This window comes from Marmota monax, unplaced genomic scaffold (assembly GCF_021218885.2).
Source record: "Marmota monax isolate L192 unplaced genomic scaffold, Marmota_monax_Labrador192_F-V1.1 WCK01_AAM20220418_F8-fsc00012, whole genome shotgun sequence".
Lineage (NCBI taxonomy): Eukaryota > Metazoa > Chordata > Mammalia > Rodentia > Sciuridae > Marmota > Marmota monax.
The window spans coordinates 19,049,135-19,070,381 of NW_026695227.1; the positions used below are offsets into that span (position 1 = coordinate 19,049,135).

The window sequence follows — 21,247 nt, forward strand, 5'->3', positions numbered from 1 at the left end:
TAACCAGAGTTCATTCAGTCTATAGTTAATTTCGCCATGTCAACCATGAGAGAGGGAAATTTAATGTATGTATACAAAGAAGACACTGACGTGGCTTTTTCAAAGGTCTCTGAAATTTAAGATGTACCATCTTGTATCAGAAACTGAACAGAAGACTGATCTTTTCCTCTCTGTGTCTTGTAATGTATCTCAGTGTTGTTTTAAAGCACATTTTGGGTTTTGAGTTCTAAATAAACTTGATGGTGTTCTCCATGTAATCTTGCCTTTCCATCCTTGGGAAGCTTGGGTCACTCCTCTGCTGCCTGCTCGTGGGTGTTATGTGGAGTCACCGAGTAAGCTAGTGGGTGAGAGGTTGTGTGTATCTGCTTGTTTCTGTCTAAGCCATTCTTCTGGAGTCTTTGGGTCAGCTGTCACGTTGGGGCTTTCCTGCTTTGTTCTTTGAGTCGGCTGATGACTGGTGACTGACTGGACACTGGTAAGAAAAGCTTTTAACAGATTAGAGCTGGGCCCCTCCTGTCCTCGCCTCCACCTACACCAGAGCAGCTGCATTCTAAGCCCTTTCTGTGACTCTGCTAGGAAGGGAGGTCTGTGTGTAACCGGTTTTCCGGTTTTTTGCTAAGAGGGTTTCGAAAGCACATGGAATGAGCTCTTTCCCAGGAAAGTTCTTTATCAAGGACAGCACTCATGGAAATAGTATTTGGACGATTAATCTTATGACTGCTTTAGTTTTATGGGGTTAGGAGAAATGTGACGAACCAGATAGAATTGTGCTATGCCTCGGTATTTATCTATCTTTCCTTTTGAACTCACAGGCAGCAGTACCTGTCCAAAGGTCACTCTAGTCCCACCTGGTTCAACGAGCAGCACAACCACACTGGTCGATCAGAATGTATCTGAAGAGGCTCAGGGAATAAATGGGAAGACACCAGCAAAACGCTCAGCTGCAAGTCCAAAGCCACAAGGTATGCATGTGGGGGGTTGTGGTTGGGGCGGGTGCTTTGTTCACTGAGAAAGTCTACTTAGAAGAAAGAAGAACATGGAGTTTTTAACTATAAAAAGAGAGGAACTGGGTACCTTTATTGTTTAGCACCTTTTCAGGCAGTGCCAGTATTTGCTCTGCTCCTAAAACAATGTATAAATTTCTCTATCATTGTTCTTTGCACAGTGCTGAAATTTCATGTCTTCTTCCTGGCACTGTGATCTGTTCGTGCCTTATGCTCAACCTAGTGCAGAGCTTAATTTACTGTCTATATAATAAACATGTTTAGAACTACTGTCAGGAAGAATTGGCCTGCTGGATGTCAGAGGATCTATAAAACAGATAATTCTAAAACAGTGCTTAACATACTTATCAAGAATGTGTTTAGATGATATTAAGAACATTCTAAGAGAATGCCTCTTAGGAACAGAGACTAAAAGTAAAATCCCTCCATTTAGATGGAGTAGCCATTAGGAAGAAAATAAAGTGGAAAGCTCTGAATATTTTGTTCAGTGACCTCTTCCTTTTACAGAGAAATTTCCAGTGAACTGAGTATTAACTTTGAGAAGCACAAATTATAGTTTTGATGGTAGAGATCAAGGCCTTTTGGAATGCAGTGCAAAAACTGAGCTTTGTGATGGTTTAATGTATAGTTTCTTCTCGATGGATTTTCATTCATAATACTAAACATTTATTTACCCAAAAAAACATTTTTAGAATCACTGTGCTTTGGAGAAATCTATTTTTTTTTATTTATTTTTTTTAATTTTTTATTGTTGGCTGATCAAAACATTACATAGTTCTTGATATATCATATTTCACACTTTGATTCAAGTGGGTTATGAGCTCCCATTTTTACCCCATATACTGATTGCAGAATCACATCAGTTACACATCCATTGATTTACATATTGCCATACTATAGTGTCTGTTGTGTTCTGCTGCCTTTCCTATCCTCTACTATCCCCCCTCCCCTCCCCTCCCCTTCCCTCCCCTCTCTCTGCACCCTCTACTGACATTCATTTGTCCCCCTTGTATTATTTTTCCCTTTCCCCTCACTTCCTCTTGTATGTACTTTTGTATAACTCTGAGGGTCTCCTTCCATTTCCATGCAATTTCCCTTCTCTCTCCCTTTCCCTCCCACCTCTCATCCCTGTTTAATGTTAATCTTCTTCTCATGCTCTTCGACCCTACTCTGTTCTTAGTTACTCTCCTTATATCAAAGAAGACATTTGGCATTTGTATTTTAGGGATTGGCGAGCTTCACTTAGCATAATCTGCTCTAATGCCATCCATTTCCCTGCAAATTCTATGATTTTGTCATTTTTTAATGCAGAGTAATACTCCATTGTGTATAAATGCCACATTTTTTTTTTATCCATTCATCTATTGAAGGGCATCTAGGTTGGTTCCACAGTCTTGCTATTGTGAATTGTGCTGCTATGAACATCGATGTAGCAGTGTCCCTGTAGCATGCTCGAGAAATCTATTTATATCTTGTTTATTTTGTGTTTACTTTGGTTTCTTTCCTATTCTTACAAAGAAAAAAGCATACTAGGGAATGCATTGTAAAAGAACTGATGTTGTTTTTTTAAAGTTGTCTTTGTTAAGGATTTCTGAAAAAACATTTGAAATAGACTCTTAATAGATTATGGGATATTAGTCTTTTTGTTCTTACTACTGGCTATATTCATGGTGGAATGTCATGTGGCTGTCAAGCACAACCAAATAATTGGTGATTTAAAGGAAGAGACCCCTCCATGAGCTTATGACCTTCTCTTTGGGCCACAGTTTTCCCTATAATAGTGACGTGACTATAAGCACAGACATTCTTTTTACCTTGGTTTAAGCTGTTTTATTTGTAAAATACAAAATTACACCTTGCTCATTAGAGTTGAAAAGATAAAATATGAGGTAAGACTATAAAAACTGAATGCAACTCTAGTTTATGTAACTGGCCAGATCAAAAGTGAGATTTTCATTGCTTAAAAGCCTGTTTTGGAAGACACATTACATTACTTCACTGTTTTTCACAGTCAGTGTATTTTTTTTATTGATTTTTATTTTAAATAAACGACAGCGGAATGCATTACAATTCTTATTACACATATAGAGCACAATTTTCATATCTCTGTTTGTATATAAAGTATGTTCACTCAAATTCGTGTCTTCATGCATGTACTTTGGATAGTGATATCCATCACATTCCACCCTCATTTCTAACCCCATGCCCCCTCCCTTCCCCTCCCACCCCTCTGCCCTAGACAGTCAGTGTGTTGCAAGAAATCAAAGCAACGTCCTTCCTGAGGGACACTTCTGCTCTAAGCCCACTTCTTTATGGAGACTATAAACACTTAGCTTTATTCTTGCTGTTTTAAAGTTATATTAAAATCAACATGTTGCTGTTTAGATACTTATTTACTTCCCATCTTAAATGTGGATTATATACAATTTTCTACAACTACCAAGGATATTTCCAGATACTGAGTAAATACTCCTCCTTGATATTTGGCTCTTCCCTGGAACCTCTGGCTAAAATTTTAACCCTAACATTTTATATTCCCCAATGACTTCATCTCCTTGGGCTTCTATAACAAAATATTATAAACTGAGTAGCTTATAAACAACAGAAATTATTTCTCACAATTCCAGGGGCTGGGAAGTCTAAGATTAGGGTGCTGATAGATTTGGTGTCAGGTGAGGGCCTTTCTTTCTTCCCGTTTTTCTTTTCTTTCCTTGTTTGTTTCTTAACAGCGCTGGGATGGAACACAGAGCCTCATGCATGCTAGTCAAGGGCTCACTTGTGAGCTGCATCCCCAGCTCTTTTCCTTATTTTACTTTGGCCTATTTTCTGAATGACACTAAATTCACATAGTGTGGTAGGGGCAAGAGTCCTCTCTAGGTCCTGTTTTAAAGGGAATGAATCCCATTAATGAGAAGCAGGCTTAATCTTGACCTAATCGTCTCCCAGAGGCCCTTACCTTCTCATGCCATCATTTTGGGGGTAAGGATGTCAGCATAAATCTGGGTACACAACATTGAGATCATAGCACCCATGCCTGTTTGTTTTTTGTTATTCATTACAATCTGACCTGTTGTGTGTTTTATTCATCTGTCTTGGGTGTTTTCTATGTTTTGTGCTCTTGTATTCCCTCCTATAGCATGGGGCAGGTCTACAATAATCTCATCTGCCACATTTCTTCCACTTTTTTTTTAATACACCCTTCCTTCCTTCCTTCCTTCCTTCCTTCCTTCCTTCCTTCCTTCCTTCCTTCCTTCCTTCCTTCCTTCTTTCTTTCTTAACATTTCTTCCACTTTGCTTCAGCTGTTCTTTATTTAAAACTTTAGATGTATGCCATTCAAAGACCAACATCCCTGAATAAGGCTATATCTTAGAATTCTAAGATGAGCTGCCATATAGATTGGGTACTGTGTATGACTTACTGGCCAACAATAGTTAATAGCTACCCTTTACTGGAGAGGCGTTAATTCTGATTTCTCCAGGCTCTTAACATTAGAGTGACTGAAGCAAAGAAAGGATGGGGGTGCTAATGAAGACTTCCTGCATGGAGCAAGGGAGTAGCTTCCTGACACTTTTATTTATTCCCACTCTGTCGTTAATCCCTTACAAATTGTGAATGGTGAGGGTACTGAGGCTCAAGAGTCATCGTGTGATTTTAACTGAATTGATGACTCTTGTTCTATATCAGTAGTTTTTACCCAGAGACAATTTTGACACCCTTACCACCACTTCCATGGGACATTGCTTATGTCTGGGGACAATTTTTTACTTGACATTACTTGTAAGAGTTGCTACTGTTATCTAGCCAGGAAAGGGTAGGGATGATGCTCAGTATCCTACAGTACACAGGACAGCCCCTCACCACAAAATGTCTTCTAAACTGAAACATAAATAATGCTGAGTTTGAGAAACACTGATGTACATCCTAAAAGAGCACATAATTATATCTTGGATGTTTTTTTGTTTTCCTTATGTGAAATGCTAATGAGATTATAGCTACAGTTTATTTTGGTAGTTTTCAGAGGAGAGAGATTACTGTTGTATGCATATATATTAGTGGTGGTTATTGTGTATCATGCATTTGGAACCAGGTTTATGTTTGTGTTGATTGGAGAATCATGTATAAGTTTTTAAAAGGTAAAAGAGGTAAATTTTAGATTTGATAAAGTTGCATTTGGATCTAAATGGCAGTGTGTAGATTTTTAAAGGATTTCTTCAATGTTAGAGCTTGTTTTGATTCCACCTCAGAAAATACCCTAAGGCTTAGAAACCATGGCTGATTCTCTTTTATACCAGTCCCGCTAGTCAAACACATTACTGAGTGACCTCCAACATAGTCTTTCTTCTTGTTCACCACTTTTATTATTGACCTATTTCTGGCCATACTGGAGTAACTCAAAATAGCTTCTTTAAAGCAAATAGATCTTTTTTCTCTCAAGAGCTTTGGTCCACAACATTCTCCATAGTTCATGATTTTTTTTTTTAAACTCAATTTTTGTCACATAATGCCTCAGTCTTTGAATCTAAATATTTTTAAAGTTTCATGAATTTGGAAAAGCCACATTATTATTTGAATAATTTATGAAATTATATGGAATAGTCAAACTAATTTATTTGCTTCTAATGTAAAACAGTACATTCCTGTGTAATAATCTATCATTAACAAGTATATGTTTATAATGCATTTATATATAGCCAATTATTGTTTTTAATTTTTATTGACAGTAATTGAAATCTGCTAATGCTCTCCAATCTTGTAATTAGTTTCTCTTCATTCTTCATGATCACTGTGCATACTTGGAAATTTTTTAATAATTAGATTTTTTTCCTTTTTATTTGTGTTGTGTATAAATGTGGCTATAATGGTTCATTTTACTAACACTCAGATATCTCACTTAGCATGTGCAAAACTGATCTACCAATCTTCTCTCCAAAAATTACTCAACTCACTGTTTCAGTTGATGACTATGCCTCCCTCAGGTGTTCAGGCCAAAGGTTTCAGACTCATCTTTGACTCCTCCCTGTTTTTGTCATACCTCACAAGCAGGAAATGTACTTATAAACTATATCTAGAATCCAACCAAATCTTATCACCTCCTAAGCACCCTTATCCCATGCCTGGATTTCTATAATAACCCCTGACTTGTTCTTCTCTATATTCTCAGCACAGCAACCAGAGTGGTGCTATTGAAATGTAGGTCACAATGCTACATCTCTGCCCAGAACTCTGCAGTGACTTCTCATTTCTTGCAAAGTCAAAATCACTTCTAGGGTCCATAAAATTTTCAATATCAGGCCCCCTCTGACCTCAACACCTACTCTGCTCACTCACTCATTTTGCTGCACTTATGTTGGGCTCCAGACTTTAGTAGTCTCTAGCTTTTTCTCCCTCTGCTGGGATGTTCTTCCCTGAGAAACTGGTTCAACTTCTTCAAGTCTTTCAAATTGTTGCTTCCCACAGAAGCCCACTTTGGACATCCTGTTTAGTGCTGAAATCTGCCCTTCCTACATTCCCCATGATCTTCCTCTTTTAGCTCCTCCCCTGTTCTCTCCTATCAGTTCCAACTACTGATACATGATTTTCTTACTGTTTTTTTTTTTTTTAATTATTATTGCTTTTCATTCGGCTCACTAATTGGCTGAAGTGCCTGGAACTTCATAGTCATTTATTAAGTATTTGTTGAATCAATGAAAAGGTAAAAATTTTAAAACCCTGTTTATGTCTACAAGAATTCCTATAAGAGATATTTTGAAAAGGCTGAATTCTTAGTGGTTTTATCAATTTCTATTCTCACTGAAAACATATGAGAGTTCACTTTGCTCCATACCCTCACTTACCCTTGGTATTGTGAGATTTGAATTTTTTGGTAAATCTGATGATAGAAAATTATCATATGGAGGGTTTAATTTGCTTGCAGTTCCTTGATTATTAGTGCAGGTAAACACTATTTTTTTCCTCTTTATATTCTTGGGCTACAGGTTCTTTTAGTTAATAGTCTATTGCAGTTCTTTATTCTGGTTGTTATTCCATCTCATTCATACATAATACAAAAGTCTTCTGGGTTGAAGAACTCCAGGTTCTCACAGAGCATCTTGGAAGCAACAAGGGGATGGGACACTTATGTGGGGGCAGGGGAAGACTAAGGGCAGTACTAAGTTTTGAAACTTTGTATCCTACAACAAAATTCCTTGTAGATTTTAGATCTCATATTTATTTATGTTGTAACAATTACAAAATGCTTTCTTAAGTGGGATAGTTCTAGGTAATGTCCAAAAAAAATCCTTTACTAAGTGGTTTATTTCTCAAAGTAGCTATATGTTACTTTTTGAATCTTTGATAAGAGGAATAAGATAAATTGATTTTGGTATACGTTGATTTTCCTTAGGAGTTGAATATTAACATATAATCAGATGGGTCAGAAGACCTAGGCTGATCTCATTCAGATATCATCAAGAAACACGGTCCAAGAAGACAATGATGGTTCAAAAATATTACAAAACATTATGACAAACATTAATTGAGAAAGACAAGTGAAGATTTTTGAGGTATGGTGGGAGGAAATTAGGGATGGAATACTCAGGGTGGGCTTCTCAAAAGGAGTTGATGCCTGAGGTGAGCTTTGTTGAAAGTATGGGAGTTTGCCAAGTGGAGCGGAAAGATTGCAAGAGACTTCCCAGGTGTTGGGACAACCTGAAGGCCCGAGGAAAACATTGCAAGCTTACAATTCAGAATAAAACAGCTGTATGGGATGGGTTGGGAGAGATCAGGTGGGTACTAAGAAAAAGCCCAGGAAATCTACTTCAAAAGAAGACAACCGGCTGTGATGTCTTCATTTACAAGTAGACATAACAAAATTCTTGCTAACATAATTCTGACATTGTTCACATCCTTCCTAGGATGTGCTCCTGTGTTTGTTATTCAGTGAAAAGTGTTGTAGTACACATTCTGGATTCAGAGCATCCTTTACCTGAGAATTTTATTTTTTTTAAATTTTTTTTATTTTGGTACAAAACAAGAAGGGAGTGATTGTAGTTGCATGCTAAACTACTGTTAGTGGGAATGATTTTGCCTGTTTTAGATGTTACATTACTGTCCTGATATCTCTAGAACTAATATCTGAAATGAATGAATGAATGAATGAATGAAATAGTAAGAGGAAGAGGAATTGAAACATTAAGCATTTCCATTGTCATTTTCTCAAATACTAGTAGGAATTAATAATAAACTGTGGCCTTAAAATCTTGCCTACAATTTATGATCTTTTTTCCCTATCGTACAATTGGGGGGGGGGGTCTTTTACAATATTCTTTGTCTATAAAATCTTTCTTATTTTTTTGGGGGGGGAGTGGGTACTGGAAATTGAACTCAGGGACATTCAACTACTGAGCCACATCCCCAGCTCTATTTTGCATTTTATTTAGAGACAGGGTCTCACTGAGTTGCTTAGTGCCTCACTTTTGCTGAGGCTGGCTTTGAACTAGCAATCCTCCTGTCTCAGCCTCCCGAGTCACTGGGATTACAGGCGTGCACCACCGAACTTGGCTAAAATCATGATTTCTTTAGCTTCAGATTTTAGGTTTCTTTTTAGTTTTATAATAGATTACTAACAATCTGGATTGTATTAATATGTAAAAAAGGAAGATTTATTCTTTCTGGTTCATGACCCTCTAAGAGTAGAGGAAGAAAAATTTCTCCTCTTTGCTTTTAGGGTCTATGGTTAGACCTGAGAATTAAACTGAAACAAGACAGATTATATAATATAAATGTGTATAATAAAATACATACTTATTTATATAATAAAATTTATTTATATAACAAATATATATAAATTTATATGTGTGTATATACACACAATGTACATATACACAATGCACATATAGTTTTTACATGTACATGGAGTCTCCATAAGAAAAATGGAGGCCTAAAGAAGCTGAATTCTTATATACCAAATTAGATAAAGAATAATAAATTATGAAAATAAGACAAAGGGACTTTTCCTTAGTTATAGAGGGAAAACTAGAAAGTTGGACTTACTGTAACAGGTTATGTGTGTACAGTTTTCTTAGCCTTAACTCCTCATCAGTGGTGAAACGAAGGTTACTTTCCTTCTGGTATAGGGAAGACAGCTTCTAGAGGGCCTCCCCCACCCCTTCTGGTTTAAGGAAGAAAAAGAGGCAACATGTCCTTCTCACACCTGCTGTTTTTCTAAAGTCTTGCTCAAAATAATCCTTATTCCAAAGTAGTATATTCGGGGGCATGCTCTGTCATATTTCATATGCTATCAGGTACTCACAATATGAGACAGTTATTAATGTATTGATTTTAAAATAATAGCAAATATTCTATTTTGCACTCAGGGCAGACATTGCTAATCACCTTCATCATCATCATCATCATTTTTAAGTCTGGAGTCTCAAATTCTCAAGTAAATAGCAATTGATTAGAGTTGTCATCTTTTTATAAAAGTTATTGAGACTGATAACAAAAGTTGATCATGAAAAATTCACCTTCTAGGCACAAACTATGAGTGTGTGTTAACGTGAATTCATGGGAATTGAACCCAGGGGTACTCTACCATTGAGCTATATCCTTAACCCTTTTTATTTTGAGGCAGGGTCTTGCTAAATTGCCCAGGCTGGCCTTGAACTTGCAGTCCTCCTGAATAGCTAGGATTTCACCTGACTGCTGACCCTTTCATTTTTATTGTTTATTTTGAATTAAATGTGGGCACTGGGAATATGTGAGAGATAAGAGGGCCTTAGTGCAGTAACTGTGGAAGGAAAAGGAGGAGCCTTAGCTAGTATAGAGATACAATCAGCTGGACTTTGTAAATGATTTTATAAAGAGAAGTAATGTTAGAGGGAAGGTGGACTTGTACATCTGTGAGGGCAAGGAACATATGCACAGTGCCCAGAACACTGTTTATTTAGTCTGTGGGTATAATGATCAATTGCATTTGATGAATGATTCTGAGACAAGTGATGAATGATGTTAAATATTTATAAAAATGGAGAATATAGGTGGAGGGGAAGCTCTTTTGTAAGAGGTAATAAATTGAGTTTTAGATATAATGAACTAGATTTGCTGATGGAGCACCTAGGCGATGCCCAGAAAGCACTTGGAAATGCTGACCCCACCATGTAAAAAATCAGAAATAGGGATCGGTGAGGGAATGGAGATTCATTGAGAAATGCAAGTGTATCTTAGAGGCAGTCACTGAAAGCATTGATAACAGCCTAAAGTTTACAGGGGGTGGATATTTTTAAATCCCTAGAGAACAGCGAGGCAACAGAAAAGAAAGAAGTTGAATCCTTGGAGATAAAGAAGATGACTATAGCTCCTTTGGTTTCCCATAAGCTGAGAAACATGAAGAGAAACTTAGTTTCAGTAATTTGAGGCATCAATTCCTTCCCTCCTTGGTCCTGCTATTGTTACTTTCTTTTGATACAAAGTATTAAATTAAACACAAGTTCTTGGTTTTTAATTTTGAATCAAATTTTTAGCATCAAAAATACATAGCACACAAGATGTATTTTTCTTTGAAATCTGCAGCACGTGTTCCTCGATTATTGCTTAACTTTGAGAGTAAAAGAATTTTTACTCGTTGGTTAGGTCTTTTGTGCAAAGTATTCATTATGTTTTATTATAGACCAGTAATGACAAACAAAAGGACAGTTTCCCTCAAAGATGATGTTTATGACACTTTGGCCATTTGTAAACTATTTTGAGGTATTTATCATATCTACTATATGTGTTCCTTTATTTAAAATGTGTATATTACTGATTTACTGTGCCTTTGGATTATCTCTCTTACTGAATTAGATGCTTCCTCTATGTTTCTAAAATGCAGTATACCCAGCACTCACCTATATCAACATGGTTAAACTGTTTCCCCCACTAGTATATGAGCTCCTGGATGGCACACATTGATTAGTGTGTTTCACAGATTTACTAAACACAGTATACAACTAGTTACAGTAAATATAATTGTGATCATGTATTTGCTTTAGCAGTATACACTAAATTTTTTGGTTACTTGTTGCTATTGTATGTTCACTAATGTATCGCTAGTTATCTAATGATTGCATAAAACTTATAAGCACTTTGAAGAAAAGGTACACAGTACTTTGAAACAGTTTAAGAGATGGGTGTAGGGCAGGGGGTGATAGAGCATGTGCTTTATATGCAGAAGGCCCTGGGTTCCAACCCCAGTATGGGTGGGTGAGGTGCATAATTAGTTTGCTAAGGTCAGTAGAGTCATCTCTGAAAAGCTAGCTAAGCCTTTATATTTCAGTTTTTCAAGTATCTAACAGTGTCTCCCACGTTATAAGGAATGTTCAGTGAGTCAACTGTAAATGGATGATTTCTTTTATAACAATTGTAGCACAAAGAATTATAAAGAACATATTCACTTCCTTTCAATATTCTAGTTAGAAATGTTGAAATTATTCCTAAAGCTTGAAAGGTGTGTTTTGGTGTGTGTATGTGTGGGGATGGTGTCCTGCTTTACTATTTTGTACTTTTTTCTGCGTGAGAAATTTTTTTTTCTTAAAATTAACACATCACACTTATTATGTAAACCCCTTCTTTCCCAATGGATACTACACTAACCATTTCCCCTGACTGTATCTTAGACACTATTATTTTCATTTCAAAAGAAGGAGGAGGAGGAGAAGCTGCTCTTTCATTCAGGGATTTTCTTCTTATATTATAAGACAATAAAATGAATTAACTGCTCCACTTGTAGCTCATTGTGATATATTTTTTCCTTTCCTGTAATAAATTGATAACTGGCACAGGAGTGATGAAATCTAGGCCAGTGTGCATCCAGCAACTGTCAGCTAGCTGAGTTCATAAGAGATAACTGAAAGCCAGGGCAGCCAGCTGGGCAAAGTGGGGCATGTAATTAGAAGGCGACATGATTCCTTACCCTTGTTCCAGAAGATGGAATGGTTTAAGAAAGAAATAGGAGATGATTCTATTTGATCTGTTAAAATCAGTCCTAGAAAAATACATGTTATAAACTTTTACCCTCAGTGTTAATCTTAAAGAAAAATTATATTGGTTTTCCATAAGTGAAGGAATACCTGTACTGATTATATACCGATTATATATCCAGAGTCTGCTAGGGAATGTCTGTAGATTTTAGTATCTCAGGAACCAATCTTTTCCTATTCTGTGAATTGAATGAAGAACTTACTAGTAAACATGATTTGTGGTATATCAATGCAAGCCTACTCTATAATGTGGCAAACAGTAATAAAAGTACTTCTGTGTCCCTCCATTCCCATTTGCTGGGTTTACAAGGAAGAGCAGTACTGATGATGGGAATCCTAGAGTCTAGGTACCAGCCATCAAATTAGATTAGACTTGTTACCCCAAGCCAATCACTTCTGCAAGTGTTCATAAACATGACAGGTGAATAACTGTACCTACCTCTGGCTCTGGTCTATAAGGTGTAAAATTCTATCTAAGATCAAATGAGGTAAAGTGCTTTCATAAATGCGAAATGCTGTGTGAATGCAACCTTGTATTGCTGCTATTTGTTGTTGTTCTGTTGACTTTTGTGTTGTTTAACTCAGTAGCTCTGGATTCTGGTATATCTATTATCACTCAATTAGAAAATCTGTATTGTAGCCAATAGTTTATCTCTAGGATTTAGTTTCAAACTTAGCACCTTCTTTTTTTCTGTTTAAATGAATAACTGCTATGTTGTCTCTGGGATGCTGTAGTCCTACATACATTTCTGTATCTAAGATGAATTAATAGTAAATGAACTATTTAAATTTGGAAATAGGATTTCCATGGGACATGAAGCAAATGTCCAAGACAAATAAAGGTCGCTTGGTTAAGATTCAGTTCAGATTGCAAAGACCCCTTACAAACAGTATGATAATGCTAAAGATTTTTGTACTCAGGGTACCAGACTCTTTATTGTTAAAGAACAATGTATTGGTGAAATATTGAATTCTGTTCTTTTTCTACAGTGCCTCCAAAGCCATTACATCTGCAGAATTCGCCTTCGTCCAATATACACCAAACCCCCAGGCATAAAGCTTTACCTAGTGCAAGACCAAGGATGGAGGAAATTAAACCTGCCTCTGCTTCTTGTGTCTCAAAAGAAAAACCCAGTAAGGTTTCAGATCTCATCAGTCGCTTTGAAGGAGGCAGGTAAGAGTTAACAATGGGCGAAGGCAGAAGGGAAGAAATCAATCTTTGAAAAGATAATAAAGCCATAGGTTTTCTGAATTAAAATAGTATGTAATTCCATTAGCTTTGGTAGGCCTTTAGCACGTGCATTTTTAAAATAACTTAGTCTTGCCCTAGAGTGAATTGTCATTTTCTGTACATTTCCTACATGCAGCACCCTAGGCCACCAGGGATAAAATCATTTGCTTTGTGTAGATGTGCTCACGCTCATTTCCTGTGTGTCTGTGCATGTCTCTCTCTGTCACTCCTTGTTGACTGTTTTGTGGATTACCAGCCATCTGGCTAAGAAAGGACAAAAAGTTGTCTCTGCTTTTCTCACTTTGTGTGTTTGGGAATGTAACTCCTGGGGGCTTCCCTCATCCATGGCTCTCTATTTTTTCTGACCCATTTTATTTAATGTGAGTCTATATTCATCAGTCCCTGTTTCCCTGTACCCCATAACCATCTTGTGGTAGGTTTTTCAAAGAGATATTATTCCTTAAAGCAGAACTCATGCTAAATTTTAGTTTGGTACTTACAGATAGAATTTATATTCTTTTTAATGTCTGTTGGGAAGGCAGGTGAAATACTGTATATTTCTCACCTAAAGGAAAAAAACAAACCCATGTAAGTTGCTTTTCTATATATAAGACCCTCAACTTTTTTTCTTTAAAGAATTTTTTTTGCTAGAATTCTCATCACTGACTTAAATAGAATTTTATTTAAAATGTTTATCAGAAGGGTAAGAGAATATGTGTATGTGTATGTGCTTGTGGTGTCTATTGTGTATTCTGTTTCCATTCTCCTGTCCAGAGCAGCTGTGGCTGGAGGTGATGGAGCATACACACATATATATACTTTGCTTTCATCCTAGAAGCTGAATGTTTTCATTCATTTCTGTGCAATATTTGGGAATGGTTTCCCATTATGTGATCATTTTATTTATGGGATTTCTTGTTATTTATGTAGTGAAATTAGAGTTGGAAATACTTACAGAATATCCTGAAAGTTGTGGCCAAGCACAAACTGCAATGTCCCTCATTTAAAATGGGACCATGTTAGCTACACATTCTGGAAAAGAGTAACTTAGAAGCCTGGTTTCATTCCTGATCAATTGTGCGGACTTTGGTCATAAATCTTTAAACTTTATCTCCCCCTCTAAAGTAGGATTTATAATTCCTTTGCTATCTTAAATGATAGCAGTCGTTACAAGAATGGTTTAATTCCATTAAAAAAAAATTTCCCCCTGCTTCTCAAGGTAAATTGCTTCAATAATAATAGAAAAGTGATCCCTCCTGTTTGCAGGTTTTAGCAGCTATGCTCAGATACTTCCTAATGGAAGGAGGGCCAGGGCCCAGATCCTGTCATTATAGCATGCCAGAGCCCACATCCCTGGTTTTCAGGGATAGCTTTAAGAAGACCTGAAGGCAGAGGGTCAGTATTCCAAAGACTGAGGCCTCTCATCCTCCCATTTTGGTAACCCACCCCTTGCATTGCTTTTGGATTCTTCTCTACACATGAAATGTGCAGAGTTTTTCTGCTTAATAATATCAGTTTTCTTTTACTCTTTCAAGCTACACCAATTCAAAGTCAATCAGAGTCCATTCTTGATGCAAAGCTTGAAGGTTTGATCTCAATAAAGAGGTGCTATATTTTATGACATTTTAAGCAAGTGTGTTCTGAGTGCAAATAGGGTGTAACGTGTACGGGCAACTATCATTTGGCAAAGTCCTGCCAATGCAAACAGATAATGATATGTTTGCAATGAGGCATTACCAACACAAACTGGCTGTTTTACTCAAGTTTTTTTTTTTTTTTTTCCTCTGCTAATACCAAAAGTCCTCAAAAGAACAACATAGAGGAGGAAGAGTTTATTGGAGGCTCATAGTTTTAGAGGTCTCATTCCATAGATGGCTGATTCTGTTGCTCTGGGCCTGAGATGAAGCAGAACATCATAGCAGACCATTGTCGCAGAGGAAAGCAGCTCAGGACGTGGCCACCAGGAAGCAGAGAGCAAGAGGGAGTTCTCCTTTCACCAAGGACAAATATGTATCCCAGAGGCATACCCCAATGATGTACCTCCTCCAGCCACACCCTACCTGCCTTCAGTTACCATACAGTTAATCCCTATCGGTGGATTAATAAATGTACTGATTAGGTTAAACTCTGATAAGCCAATCATTTTACCTTTAAACTTTCTTGCATTGTCTCATGCATGAGCTTTTGGGAGACACCTAATATCTAAACCATAACAGTGGCCCTGGGTCTACAGCTCTTTAGTGGGAAATTTGTATTTATATTTTGTTAAGTGATGTCCATATACCTACCGGGTGGTTTTCACTTTTAATTCCAGTTATCACAGCCCAAACTAGCATTTTGTGGGATAAAGGAAGATCACTCAACTGAGTTACTGTAGGAAATTGATTGACAGTAAGAACCAGTATGTGTTAGGGTAGAGTCTGGTCAGGATGGTCTAGAGCACCTTATCATACTGCTGTTAAGACCTCACCTGTCATAGTTTTATTGGAAGAGTGACTTGGAACAAGTAGATTTTATTTATTTTGTTTGTGTGTGGTTTCCTTTCCTCTATCTCTATCAGAGTAAGAGAGAATATTCTTTTTAATTTATGAAGATTTCAGGATTTTAGAAATAAATAATGTTTTCTGCTGAGGTGAACACTGATTTTTCCAAGGGTACTGCAAGGCCAGCTGTTTCACCTCATGGTTTAGAATCCACAAAGTAGCAGGAATCTTCTAAGTACTGGTTCAACTACTGTTTCTACGAACCCCTCCCACCTACCCCCACATCCACAGACATACCCTTGATGTCCCTTGTGGGAAATTTCCAACTGTCATCCAAAGCAGTCTTTCTAAAAAGTCCTGAGCTTGCCTCAGTTTGGTTCAGCAGATCTGTTAATCTATCATGTTGTCTTTCATCAAGTAGCTGTCTTAGGGCAATCCATTCAAGGAAGATCACTTAGTCCAACTTAATGAAACCTGTATTCTTCACATACTGATGGAAACAATTGCCAGCACATGCTGAGGCCGTTTTTCTGGATCACATTGTACCAGTTTGAGCAGACTTGACAAGAGCGAGAACCGTGGCCACAGTTTTGCAGGTGTCTCCATAGAGCTGTTGGTGACCCATCTTACTTTTAAGGGGCAACAAGTCAACAAAAGTGTTCCTTGTCTTTTTGTCTGCAGCTTATTCACCTGCTCTTCATTTCATTCATCACCATGACATGGGTGAAGATCATCATGAGATTTAGAGTTGGACTTCCGGGTTTGAATTCTGGCTTTGCTGCTTGTCAGATGTGACATTGACCACAAAATGCTTTTTTTTTTTTTTTTTTGTGCGTGTGTGGTACTGGGGATTGAACTAGAGGTGCTCTATCATGGAGCCTCATCCTCAGTCCTTTTTATTTTTAGACAAGATCTCACTAGGCTTCTGGCCTTGAGACTGGCCTCAAATTGCAATCCTCCTGCCTCAGCCTCTGTAGTAGCTAAGGTTACAGGCACGCACCACTGTGCCCAACTGCATGCAATTTTCTAAGCCTAGATTTCCTTTGGTCCCTGCTTTCAGAGTTTTTATGAGGATGAAACACAATGACCACTGTAAAGAGCTTTGCATAGCTTATGGGACTTAGTAAACTTGTGATGGTCTGTGTTATTGTATTATTGTCACAGTCATCATCATTATTATTCATAGTCCATCAAATATTCATTGAGGACTTCACATGAATCAAGCACTATGCAGAGAGTTAGGAATAAAGCAGAGAACAAGATAGCATAATGTGCCTCCTTACAGAGTTTTAGTTTGTTTTTATTTCTTCTCATTTCCATCTTGGAATCCTAGGTTAAAATGCCATGCAAGTATTTACATAGGAACATTGATTTGTACTGGCAGTGAGATTCCATTGTCTTGTTAGAACTATTAGGACTATATAATTCAAGTGGTAATAAGGACTATGAGGAAGAATAAAATATGGAGATAGTGATGGGTGTGCTGTTTTGGATGGATCCAACCAGAAAAGCCGCTTGAAAGGTGAATCTGAGCAGAAACCTAAATGAGGAGGAAGAAGAAGCCACCTGTGTCCTAGGCAAAGAACAGCAGTTACAGTGAACCCAAGATATACACATTTGCTTACTGGGGATAGGAAAGAGCAAGGCATAAAGCAAGACCATGGTCAGGGGAGCATGTGTGAGTTGGGGTCACTAGGGGGTGCAGGGTGTACAGTCTTGAAGGTAACATCAGGATATCATTTACCCTCAAGAGTGTGAGAAAGCCCTCTGAGTTTGATTTGACTTGTAGAAACTAGATTGGAGGGGATTCAGAGTGGAAACAGACCACTGAGGAGACCAGTTAGAGGGTATTGCAACATGGAAAATTAAGTTTTTAAGAATGTGTTCTGCCATGCAAATAAAAATAACTTTCTGGTTTATCACAAGTTCATAAACTGGGGACTGCTATGCTTATTTTTATTTTTTATTTTACTTTATTTTATTGGTAGCAGGGATTGAACCCAAGGGCACTCAACCACTGAACCACATCCCAGCCGTTTTTGTATTTTATTTAGAGAACAGGGTCTTGCTGAATTGCTTAGGGCCTCGCTAAGTTGCTGAGGCTGTCTTTGAACTCAAAATTCTCCTGCCTCAGCCTCTTGAGCCGCTGAGATTACAGGTGTGTACCACCACACCTAGCTCTGCTATGCTTGTTTTTAAAGTTCTAAGGCAAATAAAAATCTTGATGATTTTATTAAATATAAATAATTCTTCCACCTATATCTTTACTAACTAGTCATATTATTAACCTGCTTAAGGAAATGCTCCAGATCACATAGGTAAACCCAGGCTTATCATCTTTGTTTAACTATTTGTTTAAATGTGAATAGCATCCCCAGTACCATGTTTCCAAAGCCATGTGAGATATCGGGGAAAGTCCCTTTTCCACTACAATAAATTGGTCTATGTGCTCAGACTTCCATGCCAATGTTTTCACTCTTCCTTTGTATTTTATTTTTAGTGCATTAGCAAATTATGGTGATTTGAAGAAAGATTCTGCTGTAAACTTAAATGTTCCTCGGACCCCAGGACGACATGGAGTAACACCCACACCTCCACAAAAACTCCTCTCCGAGCACCCACCACAGAGGCAGGGAAATGGTACAGATCAGACTCAGGGTGAACAGACTTGTGTGGCCAACGGTATAATGGCAGCACAAAACCAGATGGAATGTGAAGAGGCTCAAGCAGCCACTGGTCGCCCAGCTACTCCTGTTCAAACTGCTGAACCCTTCCTTGATACACACTTGGTGAACGGAGAAAGAGATGAAAGTGCCATCAGTTCTGCATCACCCACAACAAGTGACCATGACGGAGATGTTTCTGACGGTAGCTGCAGGACTCCAAGTATAGGCGCAGTGCTCCCCCTTAAAGAAGGAGAAGTGGAAGCAGAAGCCAAGGTTCAAGAGAGGGAAAATGGAGAAAGCCCTGTGGAACTGGAACAGCTGGACCAGCACCAGGAGACAAAGGTAGAGCACAAGGCTAGCTCACAGCAGGGCAAGTGCTGCCCAGCGAACAGCAGTTTAAAACTATTTCATTGCACCCATGAAATGAGTGAGTCAGATCACCCCATCCAGTAGTTAAGGCAGTTTCAAGCTGTGGGCACTAATGCCATCTCTGAGGGAATAGTTCACCTTTCTGTGTAGTTTCTGTTGATCTCTCTATTGCAATTGCAAGGGTCAGAACCTGGTGCCAATTTTGATATAGGAAGTTCACAGTCATGTGGTCTTCATGTAGGAAGGAAATGTTCTTTGTTGCTCTAGATGTTGGTACTGCCTCCCTAATGGTTACAGGCTAAGCAAGAAGAAATTTTATACTCTTCTTCTTTCAACTTCTCTAATCTGGTAAAAGAAAATATTAGACATGGAAGATGAACTTGCCACTAGCAGATGATGCTTTGAAGGACATTAATATGGAAGTATTAAATTATTCAACAGATTATAACTCTTTTCAGACTTCTCATTTTTAAAGTTTTCTTATCAATACCCAATATAATACTAAGTGGCTTGGTTTTGGAATTAGGAGGCCATTTAGAGATCATTTTAGTCAAGCAGTTCATTAATAGAAGAAACAGTCTAGAAGGGTTAAGTGATTTTCCAAGTTCTACTGCTTTATGTAATTAATAAATGGCCCAGACCTTTTGTGCTGTGACACTCAGAGCAGTGCTGTGTCCCAGGTACAACAAATTACAAATCCAAATAGCAAAATGCAGAAAATGACAGTGACTGCCACAGCCACAGATAGTTTACTGGAGTGGTGAACTGAAAGTTCATGTCCTTCCTGAAAAGGGAAGTAGTTTGATGAACTACCAGGATGGTGTTTCTGCTCCTGTACAAATCTCATCTAACACCTGATTTGCTGGTGAAATACACGCATAATTTACCTGCATTCAGGTAAATTAAAATGTTGAATTTTCTTAATGTTAACATAATAGATGATGTTAAGTTTCTTTTGCCACAAGTAAAAGGAAAATCTTTAAAAAGGACAAAGTTTACTAATATATCATGGACCAAACAATTAGAACCAGGAAATCTTGCTGCTGCTTCTGGCATGTCCACTAACTTGCAGAGATTGTTATATAATTCCAGTAAGAAGGTCATTTGAATTGTATTCTTTATTCATGTCAGTTTAGTTCTTTGGGAATATTAATAAATATGGGTTTTATACAGTATTTAGGACTTCTTAGATCACAGGTACAATATAAGTATCATCCAAAATTTCCCTAGATTAAAAAACTGTTTTGTTTTTTTTTTTTAAAGGCTATTTACATCTCTGAAGAGAAGAAAAATTTTGTATTGCTCAGTCTCTCACTGATTATGCTAAATAACTATTTAGGGAGGTTGAAAATTGAAAAGTTGCAGTTATCAGAAAATTTATAAACAGCAAATACAAGGCTTAGGAGTTTTTTTTTTTTTTTTTTTCTCTTTTTTATGGTGTTCTGACATGAACACAGGCAGAAATTCAAAAAGGACTCATTCTAAAATATAAGAGTTAAAAATGATTGTTGGTTGTATTGAGAACTTTAACCCAAATGAAAACTCTTCACTGCCCCTGGGTTGGGGGTAGGGGGGACCCAATACACAAAGAGCAAATGGCTTATTTCTTCCAGTTAGTGAATTAATTTTAAATACTGACTCTCAAGCAGTGAAAGTTTAAATCAGGAAGTGAGTGGGAGAAAGTGACTCATGCTTGGTAACATTATCTGAAACAGTAAAGAAAACAGGACATTGATTGCGAAGTGAATCCTTTACATCTCGCATCGCGGTAGATTTTAGTGTCTCTGCACTTGAACCATGGTGAAAGGAGAAGCCGAGTAGAACCAAGAACACCTTTTGCAGTTGGGATGATGCCCCCAGCAAGTATTTATAAAACAGTAAGAGCTGTTCTTATTAAGGGAAATACTTTCATTGGGGATGCTGGCACTGGTGGGGTGGTACTTTTTATATATCATGTTGTATATTGCTGTGTTTGCATGTTCGTCGGTGAGTCTTACTTGGTTTGAGGGAGATTTAACAGGATTTTCTTATTAAATGAGTGGATTAGGGTCCAGCTGGCCTTTCTCCTAATTGGGCTTTTAAGCAGTAGATGGCACATGCTGTGTGTGGGAAGAAAAAGGAAATTTTCTCTTCAGAGCTGTTGATCCAAACACCACATCTCTCCCATCTATAAACAGGATTTAATCTCTATGTGAGGACCCTGCATTCTTTGTTGTTCTGCAGTTTGCTAGGATGCTTTTGCTCCTTCCAAAAGGCAAGCTTAAATGTTAATAGTGTTAAGATGGAACATTGTGTTAGGTGTATTTACTATAGTTACAAAAGAAAATCTTAAAAAATAGAGTTTAGTAGTATATCATGGACCAAACAATTAAGACCAGGAAATCGGGATGCTCCTCTGGCTTGTGTCCTAACAAGCAGTATGACCTTGAACAAGTAAATAAAATTCTTCATTTGTAGTTAAAGGGTGTAAATTGTATGATTTTAAGGCCCTTTTCAGTG

The 21,247-nt window shown here is 37.6% G+C and overlaps 1 protein-coding gene and 1 pseudogene across 7 annotated transcripts in view; one reads left to right on the forward strand and one right to left on the reverse strand.

The window, feature by feature from the left end:
• The window catches only part of Fgd4 (FYVE, RhoGEF and PH domain containing 4), a 200,902-nt gene that overhangs the window by 125,356 nt on the left and 54,299 nt on the right, over positions 1-21,247 (forward strand). For 6 of the 7 annotated variants that reach the window (XM_046435775.2, XM_058576344.1, XM_046435777.2 and 3 more), the window contains 3 exons: positions 813-962; positions 12,990-13,173; positions 18,214-18,721. In XM_046435775.2, coding sequence (XP_046291731.1) covers positions 813-962; positions 12,990-13,173; positions 18,214-18,721 — 842 coding nt within the window. Of the gene's footprint in view, positions 1-812; positions 963-12,989; positions 13,174-18,213; positions 18,722-18,744; positions 20,626-21,247 lie in introns of those variants that run through there. The other variant, XM_046435781.2, reaches the window with a different exon arrangement.
• On the reverse strand, positions 16,168-16,338 carry LOC124087087 (small ribosomal subunit protein uS14-like; annotated as a pseudogene).